The following is a 23619-nucleotide window of genomic DNA, read 5'->3' on the forward strand; positions in this document are numbered from 1 at the left end:
TATAATAATTCAGAATTTTACTATTCAAAGTAATCTTGATAGATATTTTGACTTTCTGTGCGTTTCCTAGAGGCTGAATTATCTTGGATAATCATCACTATAGCTTTGCCAGCCATAATATTCTCTTACATTTACTTTGCAAGAAAAGTAATAAGATTTTATCATGAGCTGTCAGTGGATTCACATCTCCCCAATCATGATGATAATTGTGCTGTCTGGGAGATCTTTGAGAAACGTTTCCTGTCATAGGACAAAAGGAATTTGGTTAAACTTTATCTTCCTGAGCTATGCATTCCTATTGAATATTGACCTGATTCACACAAATATGACCACTTTTTCTTTATTTATAAAAAACATTCAGGTTTTTGGAGGAAATCTGGGTGAAGTGCTAGAGGTTCTAGGTGAAATTCTGGAGGTTCTAGAGGTTTATCATTACTTTTAAACCGTCTTTAAATCTTTTTATTGTAATATTTTGTTAGAGCGTGGTTGCAATCAACAATTAAACCTACAAGCGCAGTTTATCACATCCACATTTTTCCATCAGCTCTGCAGCAGTGGGAATCATCCAGTTCTCTGAGGCTTGCAAATATTCAGAGATATATGACCAATTTATTAACAATGTTAATTATCCTTCTTTTCCAGCCAAGAACAGCATTGTCCAGGGCCTGGAGAACGTGGAAGCCGTGGAGGGAGGGGAAGCCCTGTTCGAGTGTTACCTCTCCAAGCCTGAGACCTACAACTACAACTGGCTGATTGATGATGAACCTGCCAAAACCACAGAAAACACTGAGATGGTTTACTTTGAAAATGGGCTCAGGCACATCCTGCTGCTGAAGAATTTAACTCTCCAGGACAGCTGCAGGGTGACTTTCATGTGCAGCGATGCAGTGACCTCAGCCTTCCTCACAGTGAAAGGTAATTCAATGCTTGGGCAGGGGAAACCTTCAATTTCTGTTTGGAAAGAGGAAAGAAACCAGAAAAATGTTATGAGTAGCAGCGAGGAAAAGTTTCATTTTTTGTTTGTCTCTTGCCTAAATGTTCTTCCCACACAATAAATTATAGAATCATTCAGGTTGGGAATGATCTCTGAGATCATCAAGTCCAACCTTTAACCCAACTATGCCAAGACCACCTCTAACCCACAGAATCCCAGAATGGATTGGCCTGGAGAGGACCTTAAAGATCATGCAGTGCCACCCCCTGCCATGGGCAGGGACACCTTCCACTGTCCCAGGCTGCTCCAAGCCCCAGTGTCCAACCTGGCCTTGGACACTTCCAGGGATCCAGGGGCAGCCACAGCTTCTCTGGGCACCCTGTGCCAGGGCCTCCCCACCCTCATAGGGAAGAATTTATTCCTAATATCTCATGTAAACCAGTTCTCTGTCCATCTGAATTTATTCCTCCTTGTCCTGTCACTCCATGCTCTTACAAAAAGTCCCTCTCCATCTTTCTTGTTGGCTCCCTTCACATACTGGAAGGTACAAATTAGATCATCCCAAAGCCTTTTTTTTCCCCTGAAAAACGAAAATCTGAAAAAGTCCAATTCTCTCACCCCTAAATGGATGATGCTTTACAACTTCCTTATTTTCTTGTTCTGTGGGATGTGACATGGTTTATAAGCAGCACCAGTTGGCCCTGAGTTAGCAGCAAATTATTGTCTTAGAGTTATCATGACTCTGATGAGCTTGATTTGTGTTTATGGGCACTTCAGGGCTTTACAGAGGAGGGTTTTATCAGCAACAATATTATCTCTGTATCATTTTGTTTTATGCCATTACTGGGGAAAGTAAGAGTACAAAAGCAGAGATCAGTCCCCAGTTATAGATTAGATAGAGCTTGGAGCAACCTGGTCTGGTGAAAAGTGTCCCTGCCCAAGGCAGGGGGTGCAACAAGATGAGCTTTAAAGTCCCTCCCAAAGCAAAGCAAAGCAAAGCAAAGCAAACCAAACCAAACCAAACCAAACCAAACCAAACCAAACCAAACCAAACCAAACCAAACCAAACCAAACCAAACCAAACCAAACTATTCTGTGATTCTAAACCTTCTGTTCTGGCAGTATACATAAACCTTTTAATGATCTTCTTGGTCCCCAAGGCCTGGATGTTCAGAGCTTCAGCACAAATATTCACAAAATCTCTTGATTGCTTCTGTAACTGAGGGCTTGATCACTGATTTTAACTTGCAGGGTGGCGCCTGCAGTTCTTGCAGCCCCTCAAGGATGTGGAAGTGTCTCTGGGGGAAAAAGCAACATTTAGCTGTGTCCTGAGTGAAGCTGTGCCAGTTAATGAAGTGGCCTGGTACATTAATGACATAGAGATCCAGTCGGGTGAGGACTGGGAGGTACAAGCAGATGGAAACAAATACAAACTTATTCTGAAAAAAGCCCAACTCCATCATTCTGGAGAGGTGACCTTTGCTTCCAGGGAGGCCATTTCATCAGCCAAGCTTTCTGTGATAGGTAAGTGTGTGTTGTTCCAGCCCAGGGGCACTCAAAATCTCAAACTTTGGTATTGTACTACAATACTGAGTTTCTCAATCTTTGTGCTGATTCTTTCCACATCGCCTCACATGTCCCAAGATGGTTTTCTTAGGCTGAGAAGACAATACTGGCAACTTGTTCTTCAACCAGAAGTAATCCACCTCATCAGAAGAAAAATGTGTCAGGCTACTGATGGTAGAGATGCTCCCCAACTTTCTTTAGCTGCAGCCTTTTATAAAATGTAATGTAAAATCTAGCAAAAATCACTATTCTCAGAGTTCAACTTCACTTTCTGCAGGTGTGGACACAGGAGGGAGCTGAGCTAGAGTCTGTGTGGAAAAATTATTCAGGACAGCAGAGGAATCTTTGAAATCTACTAATCAACTCAGGTGCAGGGCAACCAGTTTTCCAGATAAATGAGCAGCATATTAAAACCTTCAAGTGAGGGATGTCCATGAAGAACACACCTCCTGCTTCAGAGACACAAGAGTTAATAGTTAAGTCAGGAAGGTGATAATTCCCTAATTCCCTCATGGAGCAGGTTGGATAATGACAGGTCAGTGTCTATTTCAGCACGCAGGATCTGGCTCCTTCCAGCAGTGAGACAAGTGGATCACCCAGCAGTGGTCACACGGCACCATCCCAGTGATGGTTAAGAGATAATTAAATGTATTTTAGCTGTAGCTAAGATGTTAAAGAGTCACTGATGGACTATCTATACTTTAAATGACTACAGGCAGTCTCTGTCTAATGATTTCTGAGACTTAAGGGATCTCTGCTACATATTCCAGCCATTTCCATCACAATTTTTTAAAAAAAGAAAGAAAGTTGATGGATTTAAATCATTTTTTTTCTAATTTTGAGTACTTATGAACTTCAAAATGAACTTCAAAATAAAAATACAATACTCTTCTGTTGACAGATTTTTCTGTATGAAATTTGGCTGAAAACAAAGAATAGATTTTATGTTCTTGTGGTGTCCAGAGTTCAAGAACTGGCTGTTGACCATATTTGCCTTTAAGTCTTTGGATTGGTATATTATGGCAGGTCATTTACATCATAAATGTTTTGAACTCCTGACTGAAAGGATTATTTCCATCTTTAAGGCCAAAATGTAATGTAAGCAAGGAACATTTTCCAGAGTACTGAGTATAGGGATTGGGATTGGATGATCTTCAAGGTCCCAGCCCAAAACATCTTATGATCATGGACAGTAGGACACCAGATCATTCCCATCACATATTTATTTGTCATTGCCTGATGCTGCAATTACACAGAAGGGGAGTGACTCGTTATTAAAATATTCGAGCTATTCTTTATTCCCGTAGTAACTTGACTTCAATTAAGGCCAGACTTAAACACAATTTCAAGCTCAAACGTGCTTGAAATTTTCTGTTAAATTCCTTGATAATATAGACTGTGTAGGGTTATCTTTATTTTGAGCTTAGTGGGACAAAGACAATACGAGACGTTAATTACGTGAGATGAGAGTTGGAAAATGAATGTTTGTCACTGGCAGCCTAGATCAGGGCAGACAAGGATAAATCAGTGGTGTACAGGTATTCAAGGTCCTGACTCTATGATAACTTTACACTCAACTTTACAACAAGGAGAACACTGTCATGAGTTCAAGGCATTTAGGATGTAAATGGCCTGCCATGATAGACCAGTCCAAAGAATTAAAGGCAAATATGGTCAACAGCCAGTTCTTTAACTCTTGACACCACAAGAACAACATGAAATTTTTCCTCTGTTGTCAGCCAAATTTCATGTTTTTCATTTTAGCATGTTTATTTTCTGCATTGTACAGCCTCAAATGTAGACCAGGGACAAGAGCCAAAAATGGGTCAAAGATCCAGGGTTATACCAGAAAAATGGGGTGGTCTTGAGGTCAGGGTCCAATGGAGAAAGGTGGTGCAGAGGGGTGTCCAGGAACCAGGAGGACTTATAGGGTCACAGGGGTGTGATACTGCAGCAAAAATAACCCAATGGGGTTCAAGGGAAGGAACAACACTCTGGCAGACGTGCATATACGGTAACAGAGTGACATAAACTTAACAAACCAATGAAACAAGGAAACCTAAGAAATATTAACGTGTGTCTGCAAAGGCCCATGGGAGGAAAGTTTTTCTCACCCTAATCTAAAAGGGTATCTGTGCTGGTATCAGGCCCCTGGGCCTCCACATGTGTTACTGCTCACATGATACATCACGGGACCTCTGTTGTGCCCCCAGCCCTCCCCGAGCCACCCGAAGAGCCACAAGTCCTAAGTCAGAGCAGCCACTCCGTCACTCTGTCTTGGCACAAGCCTCCAGGTGACGTCCTGGGCTACAAGGTGGAGAGGAAAATCCCAGGTGTTGGCTGGCAGTCCTGCAGCGAGGGCCTCATCCAAAGCACGGAGTTCACGGTGGATGGCCTGGCCCCAGGGGAACCCTACAGATTCCGAGTGTCGGCCATAAATAAAGCTGGGAGCAGCGAGGTGGTGCACTTCCCCCAGATGGTGAGGCTAGGTGAGGATGGACACAGGCTGCAGAGAGGACTGCAAGCTCCTGCAGAACCTACATTTTGCATGGCATGCCTGCTTCACCCACTCCAGGCATCTCCCAGTGTAGTATCTTTCAGTGCTTGGCTGCCAACACAGTAGAGGAGGAAGAATTTGGGATAAAGGAGTCCTTCTGGGCTGCTGTGAACAAAACCTGCTGTGTTTTTAGTACTCAGCACTGGTTTCCTCCAAACTGTATCCAGCTGTCTTTGCAGCCTGCACTGCATCATCCATGTGCTGGCCAGTCACCATGGGTTCCTTGCACTGCATCCATGTGTTGGCAAATCATCATGAGTGTCTTTTCTGGTGGAGTTAGGATGGAATGAGTGAAAAAGGGCATGCTGGACTGTGTTTGGGGCAGGCAGTGTTGTCTTCTTCACCCATCTTTCTCCTTTTTTATGTTTTTTATGCATCTTTTTCAAGAATCCCCATGAAGAAAAGCTGGAGGACACAGTTCCTTCGCTGTCTGATGGTGAAACTTTGGAAGCTACAGTCTCTCTCTCAGTCCTTCTTTTCTTGCAACTCTTTCTCTGGTATCACTCATGTAAATTCCTCAAAATGAGTATAATGATAAAAAAATACACTTTTGCTTACACAATGATGTTTTTTTTCAACAATAACTGCTGCCAGTGCTGGACCCTGATGACTCTGCACGTAGTGACTTTGTCAACCACAAACCCAAGGCATTTTAGGCAGCCATCCCCTCACCCTGGTGAAATGTGCAGAGAGGAAGGTAACCTTGAAGGATGTGCTGCTTTTGGGAACCCAGCACTGTCTTTTACATCCCAGTCAACATCTCAGAGTTTAATGTGGTTTTCTTCAAGTTATCATGGTTGTACAAATAGCATTCCATTGGTGGATGTCCTTCCAAAGTAAAGAAGATGCAGAGAATTTTTTCTTTTAAATTATTTATGCTTTTTGATAATTTTTACTCTTTCTAAGATAGTATAAATATAGATCTTTTTTTTTTTATTTCAAGGGAGAGATGAATGCTGCTTTGAATAATCTCTTTTTATTCTATTTATTGTTTCTTTTTTGTCTCACATCACAACTCCTTCACTTTGAAACATTTTAAGATCTAGAGATTCGTAAATCTTCTTTTATACTGGTGATGGGTAAAAGAAGACCAGCAAACAAACACAGGAATGTGGAAAATGCAACCACTTCTGCATGTATATGTTTAGATGGAGCTGGTTTAAGCACTGGGAGAGCTTGTTTGGAAATCTGTCTTGATATTATCTTTAGAAGTGCACCCTTTGGATGCTGCCAGTCTTTTCAGTTTTTTTCCTTTGGTTGTCTACAACAGCTGAAAAATCTGTAAATGATGGATTGGATGCTTGGATATTTTATGGAGTGTCTTAAAGCCAGATGATAATCTGTTCTTTGTGTTAATTCACTTTATTTTTTGTAATTGCAGAGCCTCCAGTTACAGTCACCCAACCTTTGGTGGGAGGATCTGTCTCGGAAGGGGGGGTGGCTCGCCTGGAGTGCACATTATCAAGTAAAACTGAGGAGAAAGTGACTTGGTTCAAGGGCAAAGAACAAATAAAAGCTGGAGGGAGATACGAGATACTCTCTGATGGAGCGAAGCAGATACTCATTATCCGTGGATTTAAACCTGAGGATCAGGACAGCTACACTTGCATGGCTTCTCCAGAAGTCAAATCTGTTGCCAGCCTGTGTCTTGAAGGTACAAAGTGTGAATTGCTGGAGTGTTAAATCAGATCTGGTATGGACATCCAGGGGCATCTCCACAGCTTGGACTGGAATTACTTTTCTTTTGCAAGCTGTGTTAACAATTCACAAGGAATTGTTATTTTCCTGTTTGGTGTTGCCCAGTATGTTCCTGCATCCCAAATAGCTTTGAGTTGCTCAGATTAGAGTTTCTGGACACAGATATTTAAGGTGTGACATTATTGTCTCCACATGAGTTTTTGCTGCCTTTTGAGATTCTTTAGGGTATTCTGTGGATGTCCCAGACAACATGGAGCATTTCAAAAGGGACTGGGCAACATGTAGAGGCATGTGAATGTGTGCCAGGCACCTTCAGACTTAGGCATACCCAACCAAGGAGGTCCATGTGAGATGGGAATCTCAGCTCCCAGCACAGCCACTGGAGATATATTCAGGATAGACAGGGAAGCCCTGAACATCTGGGAGATAGGATGAGCCTGGACAGCTTTCCAGGCTCCACTGGCAGTCTTAATGAACAGTTCATCAACTGCAACATTAAAAAGGGCAGATATATTTATTGGGTTCAAATGTGCAAGGAATTAAAAAAAAATAATAATAATAATAAAAAAAATAAAAGAAGTTGTTAGTTACTAAATGCATGCATAGAACCACAGGATTGTTGAGGTTGGGCAGACCTTCTGAAGATGGTGTGGTCCGTCCTCCTCCTCAAAGTGTAGTCAGCTAGGACAAGTTCACCAGGACCAGAATTAGTTATATCAACTTCCCAGAGAAGGTATGAAGTCTCCTTTTATGAAGATATTCAAAATCCATCTGGACACTGAATAACGTGATCTAGGGGACTGTGCTTGAGGAGGGAGGTTGGACTAGATGATATCTGGTGGTCCCTTCCAACCTTCCCCACCCTATGATTCTGTAAATTCCCATTTTGTTCTCAGTATAGTGTTTAGTTAAATACCACTGAGACTCTCCTGTAGAAGTGCTTTCTCAAAACTCACAGATACTTAACCTGTCATCTGTTTAATTCCCTGCAGTTCCCACAGTGTCGATGCTGAAGGAGATTGCCAGGGAAACTCCTGCTACCAGCCGGGCTGAGGAGCTGGTGGATGGACACATCCAGCCCAGCCTGCCCCCAGAAGCTGCCCAGGAGGGAGATCTTCACCTCCTGTGGGAAGCCCTGGCCAAGAAACGCCGTATGAGCCGGGAGCCCACCTTGGATTCCATCAGCGAGGTGCCTGAGGAGGATGAGAGGCTTCAGAAACTGAGGAAGGAGGAAGCAGAGATGTCTCACTACTACTCGGAGGAGTACTCCACGTGTGATGAGCTGGCCAGGACAGGAGAAGCAGATTTCTCTTTCACAAGCTCTGATGATGAGTCTAGAGCTGGGACTCCTTCCCTAGTAAACTACCTCAAGAAAGCTGGGAAGAAGACCATGAGTGTTACCAGCAAGGTTCAGTCCACCTCCACAGGAAAATTATGGAAACAGTGGGAGATATCCACTGTGGAGACCACGGTGGCCACCAAAGCTGCTCAGCCAGCTGAACCAGAGCTGCCAGATTTAGACGACCCCTCCATGAACAAGGCGGCCGTGAAGATCCAAGCTGCTTTCAAAGGCTACAAAGTCAGAAAAGAGATCAAGCAGCAGGAGTGCCCGGTGTTCACTGAGACCTTCAAAGACTTCTCTGGAGAGCCTGGGAGCACCCTGCACCTGGAGTGTGTGGCCCACAGCAAAACTGACATGAATGTCCGGTGGCTGAAGGATGGGAAGGAGCTCTCGGACGGTCGTTACTACCACATAGACAACTACAGTGATGGCACCTGCTCCCTGATCATCGCCGGTCTGGACAGGAAGGATGCAGGGAAATACACCTGCGAGGTGTCCAATAAGTTTGGCAAGGCCTCACACAGCGCCAAGGTGGCGGTTGGCACTCAGGAACCTCAAGTTCTTGCCAAAGAGAAGCGGGGTAAGCAGAGCACTGACAGCGAGACAGAGAGCTCGTCTGGCAGCGAGCTGGATGATGCTTTCCGAAAAGCAGGAAGGAGACTCCACAGGCTCTTCAGGGCCAAGATCTCCACGGAGATCTCTGATGTGGAGGAAGAGCTCTTTGTCAGTGCAGACGAAGGGGACGTAGAGGTGGTTGACCACCAGACGTACCGTGAGGATGACCAGTACATCTACATCAAGTTTGAAATCATGTCCGAGGCCAAGACAGCTGTCACGCGGTTCAGGGAGATGTTTGGTGCTCTGGGAATTCCCGTGGAGATCAACATCTTGGAACAAGGACCGAAAAAAATCGAATTGCGCATTGGGAAGGCATCACCTCCCACCTTTGGGAAGTTTGCACTTCCAGTAGCAAGACCTCCACCACCTTTGCTGACTTCTGACACAGGTAGGGGAAGCAAACCTTGATTATTCCTTGGAAAAGACAGTGGGCACAAGTCAAAATATCAGTTTTTCATTCTCAAGTGACTTAATTTTTTTTTAAATTTTGTGCAGATATTTTTATGAGAGCTTTACACTCTTAGAAAAAATAGTAATTTTTTTATTCTTTTTCATTTTGAGGGAGAGGAGGCACATTGGTGAGGGTGTTGCAATGTTTTAACTTATCTATGACACCCCTTTTCATGCTAGGAATGTCACCCATTACAACATACCCATAAATACTGTGATTATTGTACTTGAATGTATTATGTGGAGTGTAGAATGGTTCTGAGGGAGACATTTTGGAAAGGAGAGGAGCAGGGACAATATACAGTGGAATTGCTCTGCTGATGGAATATCTTCATATTGCTTGGGAGTTTCTTGACTCTTTTCTAGAGAAATGATATTGCTCTGCAAATTAAAAAACTGGGCACCAGAAGCCTGGGCAGAAATGGCCTAAAATACACCTTTAGATAAAACTAAACCTTTCTTTCTTCTCCCCAACTTCAGCCCCCATGTTCATGACCGAGCTCCAGAACCAAGAGGTCCAGGATGGGTACCCAGTGAGCTTTGACTGCATCGTCATTGGCAAACCCCTGCCCACGGTTCGCTGGTTCAAGGATGGCAAAGCCATTGAGGAAAACGACCACTACATGATCAATGAGGACCAGGAGGGGTGTCACCAGCTGATCATCACCGCTGTGGTCCCCACAGACATGGGCGTCTACCGGTGCCTGGCTGAGAACAACATGGGGGTGGCTTCAACCAAAGCTGAGCTTCGTGTGGATTGTAAGTCTCAAAACCACTCTGGAGAAAACAAAGATTCTGCTGAGACCTAGTTAATTTTATTTTATTTTTTTCCCCAAGGAAAGCACCATTTACATTTTAAAGAAGAATGTTTTGGCCGCTAGATTTTCGCTTGCAAACCTCTTGGGTTTGGCTGGGTTTTGCCAGCTTCAAGGAAAAGTTCAGAGCAAAGCTTTTGGGGTGAACAGAGGTGTTTTCCATAATCCAGGGATGTGTGGGATCCTGCTGCAGTACAATATAAAAATATAAAATCCACCTGCCAGTCACTGAAATTAGCAAGGGAACTAAAATCAGTAAGAACTATTTAAGCAAGGAAAATAGTTTCAAAGCTCAGATTATTCAAGACCTGTCCTTTTCCATTTAACAGTGACCAGCACAGACTATGAGACAGCAGCAGATGCAACAGAGACATCATCTTACTACAGTGCCAAGGAATATATTTCAAGGTAAAATATGGAACTCTGGCTTTAACCTCTGACTTGGTGAGATCAGTTGTGAAGGTCCTGGCTTCTTTTTTTCTTTGCCAAGGTTGTAATTAATATTAATATTAACCTACAGGAAATGTAGGTTTCAAGGTTTCGAGTTTGGACTTGGGTGTTTATTATTTCTTAACTATTTACAGACTGTGAGCTCTATTTTCTCTAGCAAGTTAGAGAAACGAGATAAAATGGAGTACCTCTAACTCTTTCCAAGGCTATTTAAGCACTAATTACCCAATAACGAGGTGACACCTATATTATTTATATTTCTGACCCAATAATGACCATTCAAGGCCTTCAATGTGGAGCTTTCTCACCCAATTACAGAAAACCACTTAAAAGAAGGAAGAAGAAGGTGAAGGAGGACTTAGTGCCCAAAAATTCTCCATCTTATCTCACATGTATTGCTATATACTAAAATCCCCAAATCCAAGTTTCCAGAGTTCCAGCAATCAATCTGTGTATTTATGTCAGGGCTGGGTTTGCTGTGCTGAGCAGAGCCAGGTTAATGCCATAAAGGAGCTGAGCTGCAGTAACTGCAATAGCTGCACATTTATTATGGGCAGACTTGCTCTGGAGCCTTCAGGCAAGCAGGAGTATTTCCTCAAAGAATCACTCTGTTACTTTTAATGTCAGATAGTGCTGAGTCTGTTCTCAGGATGCCAAAACCCTCAGATTGAATTTATCTGATTCCTAACTCTTACCTGGCATCCTGATTTTCTTCTTTTTAATTCTAACTGCTGCTTAGCCGAGAACAGGAGGAATCCACCACTGAGGAGGAACAGCTGCCCCAGATCTTTGATGAGCTTCATGATATTCATGTGGCACCTGGAGCATCGCTGGCTAAATTTCACCTGAAGGTGAAAGGTGAGTGGATCCCACGGTATTGTCAGTTTTCCAGGACTGATATCAGGTTGAAGTGCTGGACTTTTCCAAGGTGCTCTTTTGCAGCTGTGACCCTGGGCTAAGCACCTTGCACCATTTTTGGACAAACCAGCTGAGGAATGTGTTCATGTTGCTAAACAGGGACTGCTGGAGCAGACTCAGGCAGATTAAGTGCCTCATTTTGTGTCCATATATCCAGGCATAATGACAGGCACATGCTTCTGAAAACGGAATTCTGAATTTCTCTGAGTGCAGGAGCAATAAGGAATAATAATCTTGACATTATTATTATGACTATTAATAACTATAATTATATTATAATTATATGTAATTATAGTATAATTATATGTAATATACATATATTTATATAAAATAAATAACTATATCTAGTATAATGTATTATTACTATTATTAATAATAGTAATAATATGAATGCAAATGAAGTCAGTCTTCTTCATTCTCTTCAATAAATTAAGCAGTCATGGACTTGCCTTCCTCCATTAAAGGGATTGCTTCTACAATGTAAAAAATGCAAAAACATCCCTCTGGTGTTGACTCTAGTAGGGAGAGGTAGGGATTTTCCTCTTTTCCCCTGTTGCTGTCTATAAAAATTCTGAGAATGCATTTGGCTTCAACATTTCTCCTTGTGAACCTTTCAAATCAGACCTAAATGTTGATTTTTCCACTTCCGAGGTGTTTGCACATGCAGACAATACGGGGAATGCCAGAAACTGAGAAGACAGGAAGGAACTTTAACAGATAAATCAAATATAATGCATTTTAAAGCATTCCTAATTGGTTAAACCTTTGAAACAGCAGAGGACCTGGCAGTTCGGAGATGCTCCCAAATCAGTGCTGCCAATGAATTTTGTTCTTCTTTGTGTCTCTAACTACTCCTCACAGGGTACCCCCAGCCTCGTCTCTATTGGTTCAAAAATGGGCAGCCCCTAAAGGCCTCGGATCGTATCCTCAAGACCGATAGGCAGGAATTCCACTCCCTGGAAATCCGCGACGTCACCAAAGCAGACGCCGGCCAGTACTTGATATTTGTCATCAACTCTGCTGGCTCTGCGTATTCCTCAGCCAGGCTGGTGGTCAAAGGTGGGTGTTGCTATTTATTTTGGGCTGTTCCAGAGGCTCTTACCATTTTGTATAGTTATTTTTTTTTACTGAGGAAACTTCCCAAGGTAACTCAGGTGAGGTGGGGAAGTCTGTAGGTAAAAGATTATGTGCTTTATTTTACTCTTGGTTCACCAACAAATTTACTGTTTAAGAAGATGATGATGCCACTTCTCTGTGGTCTGACTGTTGTCTCCTAAGCAGGTATTTTATTCTTGCCCATCCTCATTAACCTCAAAAGTTCATGTCATTAAAACTTAGGGAGTCTTACAAATCACACCAATATTTCTGTTTAATATCTCCACTGGAGTCACTTGGGGAGCTTTTTTCTGCAACTCCTGGACACTTATTTGTATTTGTCATTTTGTATTTTCTCCTTGTGTTCCAGATCCTTATGAGAAAGAAGAGCCATCCAAAACAGGTGAGAGAAGCCACAGCAGGTGAGAACAGAAGCACCAGGAATTTTTTCAGTCTAAACTCACTATGCTTCATCAATAATATTATTTCCAGATTCCCATGAGCAGCTGATACCACCAAGATTCCTTGAAAGATTTACAAATAAGAAGGTGAAAAAGGGTGCAAGCATCACGTTATCTGTGAAAGTTGAAGGTAAGTGACCAATTACCTCATCTCTCTGAATAACACTTGAAATGTGGAACTTCACAACACATTCTTCTCTCTCTGGCTCCAAGTCACTGTAACCTCATTTCCTGTATCTGAAATCTGGGATTCTACTCCCAACTTACACTTCTTACAAAGACATTTCAGTGTTAAAATGAGGATAAAAAAACTTCACTGTCAAAATGGGGATAATGACGTTTTTTAATATGATGCAGGTTGATTATATGGTGATTCATAATTTTGGTTTTACAAAATGATTTAATGTCTTCATAAGCAGACTGTAAAAAGGTTTTTCCTCCATTATTGCATGTTATTATTAGGAAATTATCAGAAAATGGATCAAAACAGCATTTTTTCACAGCAAGGCTCATTTTTTTAAGGGAGGAACACAAAGTGGGAGGCTAAAGCTTATTGCACCGATTTTCCTTTAGGACATCCACCACCAACAATCACTTGGATGAAAGAAGAGTCTCGGGAAGACATCCTGTGGATCAAACCAGACACTCCTGGGTACAAACTTGCCAGTTCCAACATGCACCACAGCCTGATCCTGCTGGATGTCAAGAAGAAGTTCAGTGGAGCTTACACCTGCATTGCCACCAACAAGGCTGGCCAGTCCATCTGCACTGCCAACGTGGAAGTTGCAGATGGTAAATCTTTGCTACAATACAAACACTTTCTCTATATTTCCCTTTTATGCAGTGCCTAAGGGAAAAAAAACAAGCGTGACTGTTAAGGAAATTATCCAATCACACCCAAAAAATTGCTTTTTCTAAAGAGCAGCCATGATTTTGCTTGTTTTGCAAATGGTTGTACTCTTTATTTCTATAGTATTTTAGATTTCTGAGTCTGTCTTGCATTAACAGCAGCATCTTTTCTGTATAAATAGAAGACAAGTCTAAGGAACAACCAAATTAGGCACAAATTTAAAAAAAAAAAAAAAAAAAAAAAAAAAAAAAAAAAAAAAAAAAAAAAAAAACCAAAACATGAAAGAAAGGCAATGTAAAGTACCTGGGAAGAGTCACCTTTTGAAAAATTATCTTGAGTGCTTCACTCTTCTGAGGTATTTTGGATTGTATTAGAGTTATTTGATTTTCGTAGAGCTTTCCAAGGCCTCTTTTAACACAATCAGATGGGGAAAAAACATACTGGGAATAGGGAGAGAGCTGAGAAGGATTCCATTTTTCTGTTATCCTGCCTTGCATCCCACATTTTTATTGAACCAAGAGCTGCAGGAGCGTAACTTGAGCAGTGAGGAGAAATGGGGCAATTATATATTTTCCATGAACAGAGGAGGAAACCATTGCCATCACAGGACTGGGAATACATTTCCCAGGTCAAGAGCTGCTGCAGTACTCCCAGTAATGCATGTCTAGAAAATGTACCTGCATTAAATACCTAAAAAAGGACATTCTGTGCATTGTTTCCTCTAATGATAAACTCCAATCTTGCAGTGAAAGAGGCCGAAGTGCTGACCCAGGAGCGTGTGATGGTGTCAGAAGCCATCATGACCACACTGGGGTAAGCAATTAAATGTGTGGGAGAAGGGGGGTCGTGTTTCTCCTTTAGCTCTCCTCACTACCCATCTTATTGTAACTTTTAACTCTGCTTTATTTTCTTTTTTCAGAACTATTCAGTCCTCTGAAGGTAAGAGAAGCTATTTTCTCTCTCCTTCCTGTCCTCTGTACCTACAGCTGGTACTGTCAATGTATTTCATGTATCCATTCATTTTTGTCCAGTTTTCTTGAAATTGCCTGAAATGTTGGAACCTTTCAGGACTGCTCGCTGTTCAAGGGTGAATTATTTAGATGAACTGAGAGCAAGCACAGTTTTAAAAACAGGAGAAGGGAAGAAAATTAAACCTTCCTTTCACAGAAGCTTTTATTACTCAAAAAGAGATGAATTTTCAATGACACTGCCAGCTCAATAACAAATTCTGTTTTTTCCAGGAGACCTTGAAGCTGGCAGAGAAGGTGTGCCCAAAAGCCCTATTTCATTAGCTGATGTTGGCTCAGAGGAGTTCTTCCAGAAACTCACCTCACGTATCTCAGAAATGGTATCTGCAAAAATAACTCAGGGTAAGGAATGTGGAAAACACAGTTTATTATGGTAGGGAAAAAAAAGCAATCTCTTTTTTAGGTGTTTTTTAATTATAAGTGAGATTTGTGCAACTGGTTCTGAGACAGACGTTCTATATAAGCAAATGAATATCTGTCAATGCTTGGGGTAAGAAATTTTGGTAGAAGTCTGTCCAACCTGCACATCTCAGTCTAGAATTTTGAACTAGAAAAAAAAAAAGCTAATACAGAAAATTGTAAAAATAGGAGTGTATTTTGCATATCTTAGCTGTTTTGAGTTCCTCAGATATTCATCACTCCTCAATCAAAGCAATCCTGTTTTCTGTATTTCTCACATCTTCAAATTTTAGCTCACAGTGGAATTTTAAAATCAAATTAAGGCTGAAAACTCTGTACACAGCTGTGCAGTAATCCAGTGATTTGTCAAGCTGAATGAAAAAATATGATTTGTGTCTGCCCTGATTATCTTGTTGAAAAAGTTTAACTTGGAATAAAAATAGAGGCATTAACTCTCCAACAAATATTCTTGAAGCACAGCAACTATACGTGCAGTAGGCCTGCAACATCATGTATTAAAATATGCAAATTATTAATTTAATCCTAAATATCAATAGGAAATCACACTAAATATTACTGTGAATTCTCTTACTAGGAAGAAGAGAAATTATGATAGTTTTGGTTCGTGTTTAAATTGGGGATACTTATTTAACACTTTGCTGTTGCTCTGCTTTTCAGCCAAACTTCGAGTACCGGGTGCAGACAGTGATGATGAGTCAAGAACTCCCTCTGCATCTCCTCGCCATGGACGATCCAGACCTTCATCCATTGCTCAGGAATCCTCCTCTGAATCTGAGGATGGGGATTCCAGAGGGGAGGTATGATATCTTTACGGTCAAGTTAGACTCGAGGAGAAAACTAAACTTAGAATGAGCAACCTACTATGGTGTGGGGATCTCCATCCTCTATCATGATGTAATTCAATTTCGTGGGTGTATTTAGTAGTTGGATGTTGTGTCTGTGATGCAGAGCACAGAGAATGAAATTCTGATGCTCAGCCTGTGATCCTGATGTCGTGGTTTGAAAGCAAAATGAGTGAGAGGCTCCAAGTCAGAAATACAATTTAATAAGGAGAAGAAAGGTAAAACGGTAAAAATAAAATAAAATAAATGCAATAATACAAAGGACCACTGACAGAGTCAAAATACAACCTGAGCAAGGTGGTGGAAGCAGTCCAGATGAGGTGCTCTTCCTGAAGCAGTGATCCTGTAGAAAGGTATGGTAGCTCTGGTCCTCTGGGAATCCAGTGGGTAAGGGCTGCTTGTACTGTCCCAAATCCCAGATTCTCTCCAGGTGGGAATGCTTGGCTCCTCCCCCTGTGCGGAGCATCTCCCAATGGGATGATGAGTTGTGAAGTGGGTCCTTGATGGCCCATTAAACAGAGATAACTCCTGGAGGGAGTTACCTGTGAGTCATGGGCAGGACATTGATGGGCCATTAGCAGAAGAGAGCCTAAAGGAAGGGGGCCTGGGAAGACACTGCCCCACCTGGTTCCAGCAGCTCATGGAGATGGTGATGGAATAAATACTTTGTGTACATCCTACACTACAACCCAGGACACCTGAACGAGTCATGGAGTCAACATGGTCAAAACATACCCATGACATGGCACCTCTTCCTGTCACAGCTTTTCTTCAGAAAGTCAGAATTTGATTTTCTGTGGATAGAGCTGGCCAGAGGAATCTTGTCAGGAAGTTCTTCATGAGGGAAATGAGGAGCATAAAGTGACTGTAGTTTTGTGCCTCCAGATCTTTGATGTCTACATGGTCACTGCTGACTACGTGCCCACCGCACCGGACAAGGAGACCATCACACTGAAGGAAGGACAATATGTGGAAGTCCTGGACTCAGCTCATCCTCTGAAATGGCTGGTCAGGACTAAACCCACGAAATCGAGTCCCTCTCGACAGGGCTGGGTGTCTCCAGCTTATCTGGACAAGAAATTAAAGGTGACTGATCATGTTTTGGTTATTTTTCATTTAAAATTTCGTGTTCCTGTTGCTGTTTAGAGCCATCTCTTTTGCAAGTGTTTCTGGGTTGCAAAGATCTGAAAACTCTCCAGTACAAAAGAAATTTCACACCAGTTTAGTAATTGTAGAACTAAACAGGACTGTGAACACATGAGAGATATTCCTCAGTAAGTATAGATAAAAACACTGTTCACTTCCAATAATTGTTTTAATTTTTTCTCCTGATGTTGTAGCTGTCACCGGAATGGGGAACAATGGAAATTCCAGAGTTTCCTGGAGAGTTTGTTTCTGAAGATGAATACAAAAGGAAGCTGAGGTGAGCTCGTGTCATTTGGTATTTGCACTTTTGAATTTTCCTGCCATTCGAACCACTTGTATTTTGTGATTGATTTCAATTCCAGGCAATCGAGATCACAGAATCCTAGAATGGTTTGGGTTGGAAGGGGCCTTAAATACCACCTAGGTCAACGAGTCCCATGAGCAGGGACACCTTCCAATGGCCACATCCATCCATCCATCCATCCATCCATCCATCCATCCATCCATCCATCCATCCATCCATCCCCCAGAGGGGATCTTTCAGCACACCCCAGGAGTCAGTTCCTCTGATGATAAATCTCTATTTTACGGCCTAAATGCCTCTCAAGGACAATGGTGATGATTTTTCTGTGATTTCTTTCTGCCTCTCTGTCTCCCCTTCAGTGTTCTCATTCAGGAGCTGTTGATCTCAGAGGAAGATTACATTCAGGATTTACAGTTCCTCCAGACTCATCACCTTAGGTACACTAATACCTGTCCCAGTGTGCCAGGAGCTGTTGCCAGTCAGAAATCCACCATCTTCAGGAATATTGATGACATTGGTCGCTTCCATTCCAGGTGGGCAATCCCAAGTGCCTTCATTGGCCACCAAAGGGTGGCATAATTATAATTATAATTATAATTATAATTATTTTGTTATTACTGCTACTTCTATTGTTATTACTTTTATTGTTATTACTTTTATTGTTATTACTACTACTTCTATTGTTGTTGCTACTTTTCTTACTATTATTCCTGATGTGAAGCACTGGCAGTGCTGAGGTGCAAGGGAATTGATGCTCCTTTCAGGAGTGGAAATAATGGCATACCTTAAATCATAGCACTGGCTTAGGACTTCCATAATCCCCTGCAGAGCTCCAAGGTTTCTTATGTCCAGCTTACTTTCTACTCTTTTAAGTGAAGTTAACTGAGAAACAGTGAATTATGTTAAAAAGGCAGCAAGATCTCACAGGTATGTCTGTGGTGTCTTCACAGAGACATTCATTCACATAAAACTGATGTCAGCATCCATGAATTTCAGGACACCTTCCACTATCCCAGGTTGCTCCAAGCCCCATCCAACCTGGCCTTGGACACTTCCAGGGATCCAGGGGCAGCCACAGCTTCTCTGAGAAATCTGTGCCAGGGGCTCCCCACTGTCTCAAGGAGGAATCTCTTCCTAATATCCCATCTAACCCTGCCCTCTGTCAGTTTAAATCCATTCCCTCTTATCCTGTCCTCTAAAGTCCCTACATACCCATCCCAGCTAAGAAGAATGGGATTGTTCTGGGTGAAAAGGGGCCGAGAAGTGCAACATCCTTCATTTCCCCCCATCATTTCCCTTAATCTGTGTTAACCTGACATCTCCTGACCCACAGTCTGGCTGCTGGGGCTGTGTTTTAGCCTCATTCCAGCACTTCTTCTCCTGTCCCTGCAGCGTTTTCCTCCGGAGCCTGCAGAGCTGTGACACTGATGATGATGTGGCCATGTGCTTCATCAAGCACGAAGCAGAGTTCAACAAGTACATCCAGTACCTGGTGGGAAGGGTCCAGGCTGAGTCAATTGTTGTCAGCAAAGCTGTCCAGGATTTCTACAAGGTAAGGCAGGAGCCAAAGCATCCGTGGGAAATTCATCCTGTAACCCACTGCATCAAGAAATGTGGTTATTAATCATAAGTGTGAACCTCAAAAGGATTTGTAATATCTTTTTGCTAAATAAAATAACTTTTAGTTCACTTTCTAGCTTTTTCTGGTAAGTATGGCCAATATGGGGACATATTTACCTATTCTTATGCATTTATTAACATTATAAAGATTATATTAATGTGGCTTCGCTTATGTAATTGTAATTAAGGGACATTTTAAAGGTCACCACATTATAAGGCCACATAAATCATATAGATGAGCATATCTTGTTTCTCTGCTCCAGCTACTCAGGATTTTTTCTACTGCTCTTTATAACAACCTTTCCCTGTTATTCCATGTATTTTTTTCCAGAGATACACAGATGAATTTCTAACTAATGAAGATCCTTCACAGCCACTTATCCCACCACTGCAGCACTACCTGGAAAAACCCATAAACAGGATCCAGCAGTACCAGACAATAATTAAGGTAAAGAGATGTTGTCACAGGTTTATGTTTTGCTCTGTGCAGCTTGTGCAGAAAAAGATTTTATTTTTATTTCCTATTTCTTGGCTTCCTTCTGATGCAACTACAATTGAAAACTGCTTCAGTAAATAAGAGATTAATCATCACCAGTGGTGGTGTTCTCTAAATAGTTTTGTAAATGTAAATCCAGGTGGAGGTTCACAGAATTCAACCCCATAAAGTTCAGTGAGCTTTATCTTTAAATATATGTAAAATATATTATATGTATAAGATAATATGTGGCAACGTGGATGACAGGTATGAATTTTCTTCAAACTTAGCAACATTTATGTTATAAAAATAAGCACTTTCCATGCCTAAGATAGGGACTTACCACTTCTTTTCTTTATGTTTTATACTGATATTACAGCAAGATGAAATTCTTTTTTTCTGACAAGATTTCCCCCATTCTACCACCCTGAAATATTTTGTCTTTTAGACTTGCATCTGTCCTACTGTCTTAGATCATAAGCAAACATTTCAGAGCAGCAATTTAACAGTATTTTCATGGGAAATAGCACTAGGATACTCAGGAAGAAAATAATCATGGCAAAATATTTATATATTCTAGTGTTGTATAAAGGAGGAGTTTGAATCTTTGGAAGAACCTTCTACTATTGAACGCATTCTTGCACACAAACAACAACATTTTTAAGGGTGTCTTGAAGGAGCAAAGGCATTTTCCAGGCCTTTATTTCTAAAAGAGAAGAACAGAAACAAATGTGGGAAGAACAGGGAAAATTAATTTGCGTTTTTTCCACCTCTCTTTTTTATTAATCCAATGTTGACTTAGCACAGCCACATGAATTCCTTGTTCTGTGTTACTGTGGGGGAAAGCAGAAGAGAAATGCAAGGGGTACATTTAGGTTCACTTCAGAATTTTTTGTTTTCAACCACCAAAGCACATCTGGTGTTTGCTTCAACTTTATCTTTGCTTAATATCAACTGATGTAAGGAAAAGCCAGACTAGTTAGTCTTTAAGACTGCAGAATAGGTAGGAAAGAAAAGACATTATTTGAGAAGCACATGATGAAAAATGGGATGAAAGTTGCTCAGGTGAAAGAGCCAGAGCAGATATTGAGAAACTCTTTGGCTCTGAAGGAATTGCTTTCTTTCTCTCTGATTTTCCACTAATATTTCTTCATTCACCTACAGGAATTAATCAGAAACAAAGCCAGAAACAGCCAGAACTGCACTCTGCTGGAGCAGGCCTATGCCATTGTGTCTGCCCTCACCCGAAGAGCAGAGAACAACCTCCATGTCTCACTCATTGAGAATTATCCAGGGACCTTGGAAAGCCTTGGGGAGCCCATCCGGCAGGTAACTGGAATTTCCCAATCGCTGTTGGTTCCATGGGTGCCTTCTATGGGTCTGACCCACACTCAGCCTGGCAGAAATGTGGCTATAATAATGAGTGAGATGGCTGATCAAGAGTGCCTTGAAAAATCAAAAGGGTTTTTATGACGATGGAAAATAATATAAAAAACAAAACAACAAAGCCGAGCATAGCACAGAGACAAAAACTCCTTGCTTGCTACAGCACCTTGAAAAACGTGGAGTTCCCTTGTTCTCTCTCTTTAGTACATAATAGCTTAGGTGGGCTTTTTGGCCCTTGGCCCAATGAGTGAAACAACAGTCTTTGAGTAACATTCTTGGGGTCCAATCTACACTTCTGGGCTGGCTTCGAGCCAATTACAAGGAGAAACCCACAGAACTTTCCAGCTAAACTTCTTAACATGTCAAAAGGGAAAGTGAGACTCTTTCCCTATATGGAAGCACCTGCTAGCGGTGTAAGAATTGCATTACCATAGCCTTCACCACTTTCTAAGGAGCCTGAATTTTTAAAAGAAAATCCTTTAGAAATTATGTCTGAAAGAGATGATTTGCTTATTTTGCTTACTGCTGTCCAGAAATGGGTGTTCTGGCTCCACTAAAGTTTGAAACATCACAGCATGGATACTTATGGAGTAATTCACACATAATGCAGTTATTTGCCTTTGTGACATGCTCATCAAACAGGAATAAAATTGTTCTGGGCCCCTACATGGTCTAAAAGGTTTTAACTCATCCTCCCATTATTGGGAAGCAACATGGAGCAGCTCCTGGATTTACTGGCATCAACAGATCCATGTGCTCCCCCAGGTTTATCCCATGAATCAAATGTGTGGCTTTTTACATGACCTGCTATTAGGACACTTTAGTCTAGGACTTCCAACACCCTCACTCAAATTCCTGTTTCTTTATAGATTTACTGTGTTGTACCTGGCAAATCATTTATTCTGTATCCAATGTTTTCCGTGGGAATCATGGTGTATTGCTGAGTGGAGTTGTAAGGCTAAATTACAGTGATACTGTGGTGGGCATTCATCTCTCCACATTTAGGCATCCAAAAAATGTCCAGTCACATCCCTTGAGTGTTTATTTCTCCCTAGAGATGCCAGGGGAAACCCATGTCAGTGACTGAGCTGTGTTTGAGGCTTTGTGAATTGAATACTTCCTGCTCTGGTGAAGGTGACCAAATCATCCTATAAAGTATCTGTATAATACACAAAATGCAATTTCCCTTTTAATATTTTCAAGAGTGTTTCTGCCTGACAAAGGCTCTCTATTTTTCTGGCACAAAATAATACCATTTAAATGAAGATATAATGACAACCACTGGCTGGGCCTATGACTGATGAGTCACCTTTAGCATTAGAAACCATCTGCTGTGCTTTAATAAACCAGAAATGCATCAGGGGATGATGCAACAGGAAACATTTGTTATTTGGGCACTGAAAAATGATGGTGAGACAGCTGTGGTAATTATTCCAGATGTGTCACTGTGTGCTCTTCCTTCCTTTTCCCATCAGGGCCATTTCATTGTGTGGGAAGGAGCTCCAGGAGCTCGAATGGCATGGAAAGGACACAAAAGACATGTTTTCCTCTTCAAAAATTATATTGTGATCTGCAAACCAAAGCGAGACACAAAGACAGACACCTACAGCTACATCTTCAAGAATATCATGAAGGTCTGATCACTTTATCTTCACATAAAGCATTTCTCTGTCATCTAGAACTTCACTTTTATATCCAGCTTGGACATCCTTCTAATCCTTCTGAGCTATTCCTTTGCTTCAAAAAGTCTTTAAAGCACAAGTAGAATCTACATTTATCCCTAAATATTTTTTTAAACCTCTCAGAAACATGTCAGAAACCATCAGGGTGGACTTTTGCCATGCAGCAAGGAGATTACAAGTACAAGCATTTCATTATCTCTGTCACCTCATTTAATTAACAGAATAAATATATTGATGTAGATTTTGCTGCCTACAACATTTTCTTGCATTTGTAAATCTCTGTTTTTGGGCAGTCTGTAATATTGGGAGTAAATTAGAAGGAATCTTATTTGCTAAAATCCATTGGGTTCTCTCTGCTGGTTAGGTCCTTTCCAGACACCAATTCCTGTTTAGAAATGGAAAATTTCAGAGGATTTGACCCACTCATCTTCAGACATTCAGGGCTAAAACTGCCAGAAATTGAGGAAAGATTTTACACAAGGCAGGAGATGCTCAACTCCAATAAAAACCAGCCAACCAACCAAAAAAACCATGGAGTTCTTGACCAGGCCCAGCCAGGACCTTCTGAAAGTCCTTATCTCTCTCCTCATCAATATTCATAGGCAGATTTTATTTTACAAGGAAGAAAAATGGAAACATTTCCACGCTTTGTCCAGAGACTCCCTGTTCTCTATTTTTTTTCCATGTTGCCTGGGCCCAACCCTTCAGGGAAGGTGTGTTCCACCCTAGGGATAACTTTTAATGCTGGATATTAAAACTTTAAAGACATATAAAATTAATCCCAGGAAAATGTTGGTTTGGCAACCAGAAAGTCAAATATAGCAGAGAAAACAACCCTCAGAGTAGCTGTGATTGCTCTTCAGCCAAAGCCACGCTGCATTGTTGGCGCAACCTGAAAAACCTTTGAAGGAAGTGCAAATTACCCCTTTTTGCTGTTGGGGATTCCTAAAAACAGTGGTTTG

General features: G+C 41.5%; 1 protein-coding gene across 1 annotated transcript in view; it reads left to right on the top strand.

Moving 5' to 3' along the window:
* The window catches only part of OBSCN (obscurin, cytoskeletal calmodulin and titin-interacting RhoGEF), a 186969-nt gene that overhangs the window by 109672 nt on the left and 53678 nt on the right, over positions 1-23619 (top strand). The window contains exons 65-87 of the mRNA XM_083873333.1: positions 643-915; positions 2186-2458; positions 4714-4989; positions 6439-6711; positions 7748-9103; positions 9646-9924; positions 10310-10388; positions 11170-11288; positions 12210-12407; positions 12814-12846; positions 12936-13034; positions 13478-13696; positions 14501-14567; positions 14674-14693; positions 14996-15124; positions 15860-15999; positions 16930-17130; positions 17385-17467; positions 17854-18027; positions 18887-19046; positions 19446-19562; positions 20754-20918; positions 22451-22609. Coding sequence (XP_083729459.1) covers positions 643-915; positions 2186-2458; positions 4714-4989; positions 6439-6711; positions 7748-9103; positions 9646-9924; positions 10310-10388; positions 11170-11288; positions 12210-12407; positions 12814-12846; positions 12936-13034; positions 13478-13696; positions 14501-14567; positions 14674-14693; positions 14996-15124; positions 15860-15999; positions 16930-17130; positions 17385-17467; positions 17854-18027; positions 18887-19046; positions 19446-19562; positions 20754-20918; positions 22451-22609 — 4892 coding nt within the window. The remainder of the gene's footprint in view (positions 1-642; positions 916-2185; positions 2459-4713; positions 4990-6438; positions 6712-7747; positions 9104-9645; positions 9925-10309; positions 10389-11169; positions 11289-12209; positions 12408-12813; positions 12847-12935; positions 13035-13477; positions 13697-14500; positions 14568-14673; positions 14694-14995; positions 15125-15859; positions 16000-16929; positions 17131-17384; positions 17468-17853; positions 18028-18886; positions 19047-19445; positions 19563-20753; positions 20919-22450; positions 22610-23619) is intronic.

This window comes from Zosterops lateralis (genome assembly GCF_965231275.1).
Source record: "Zosterops lateralis genome assembly, chromosome: 1".
Lineage (NCBI taxonomy): Eukaryota > Metazoa > Chordata > Aves > Passeriformes > Zosteropidae > Zosterops > Zosterops lateralis.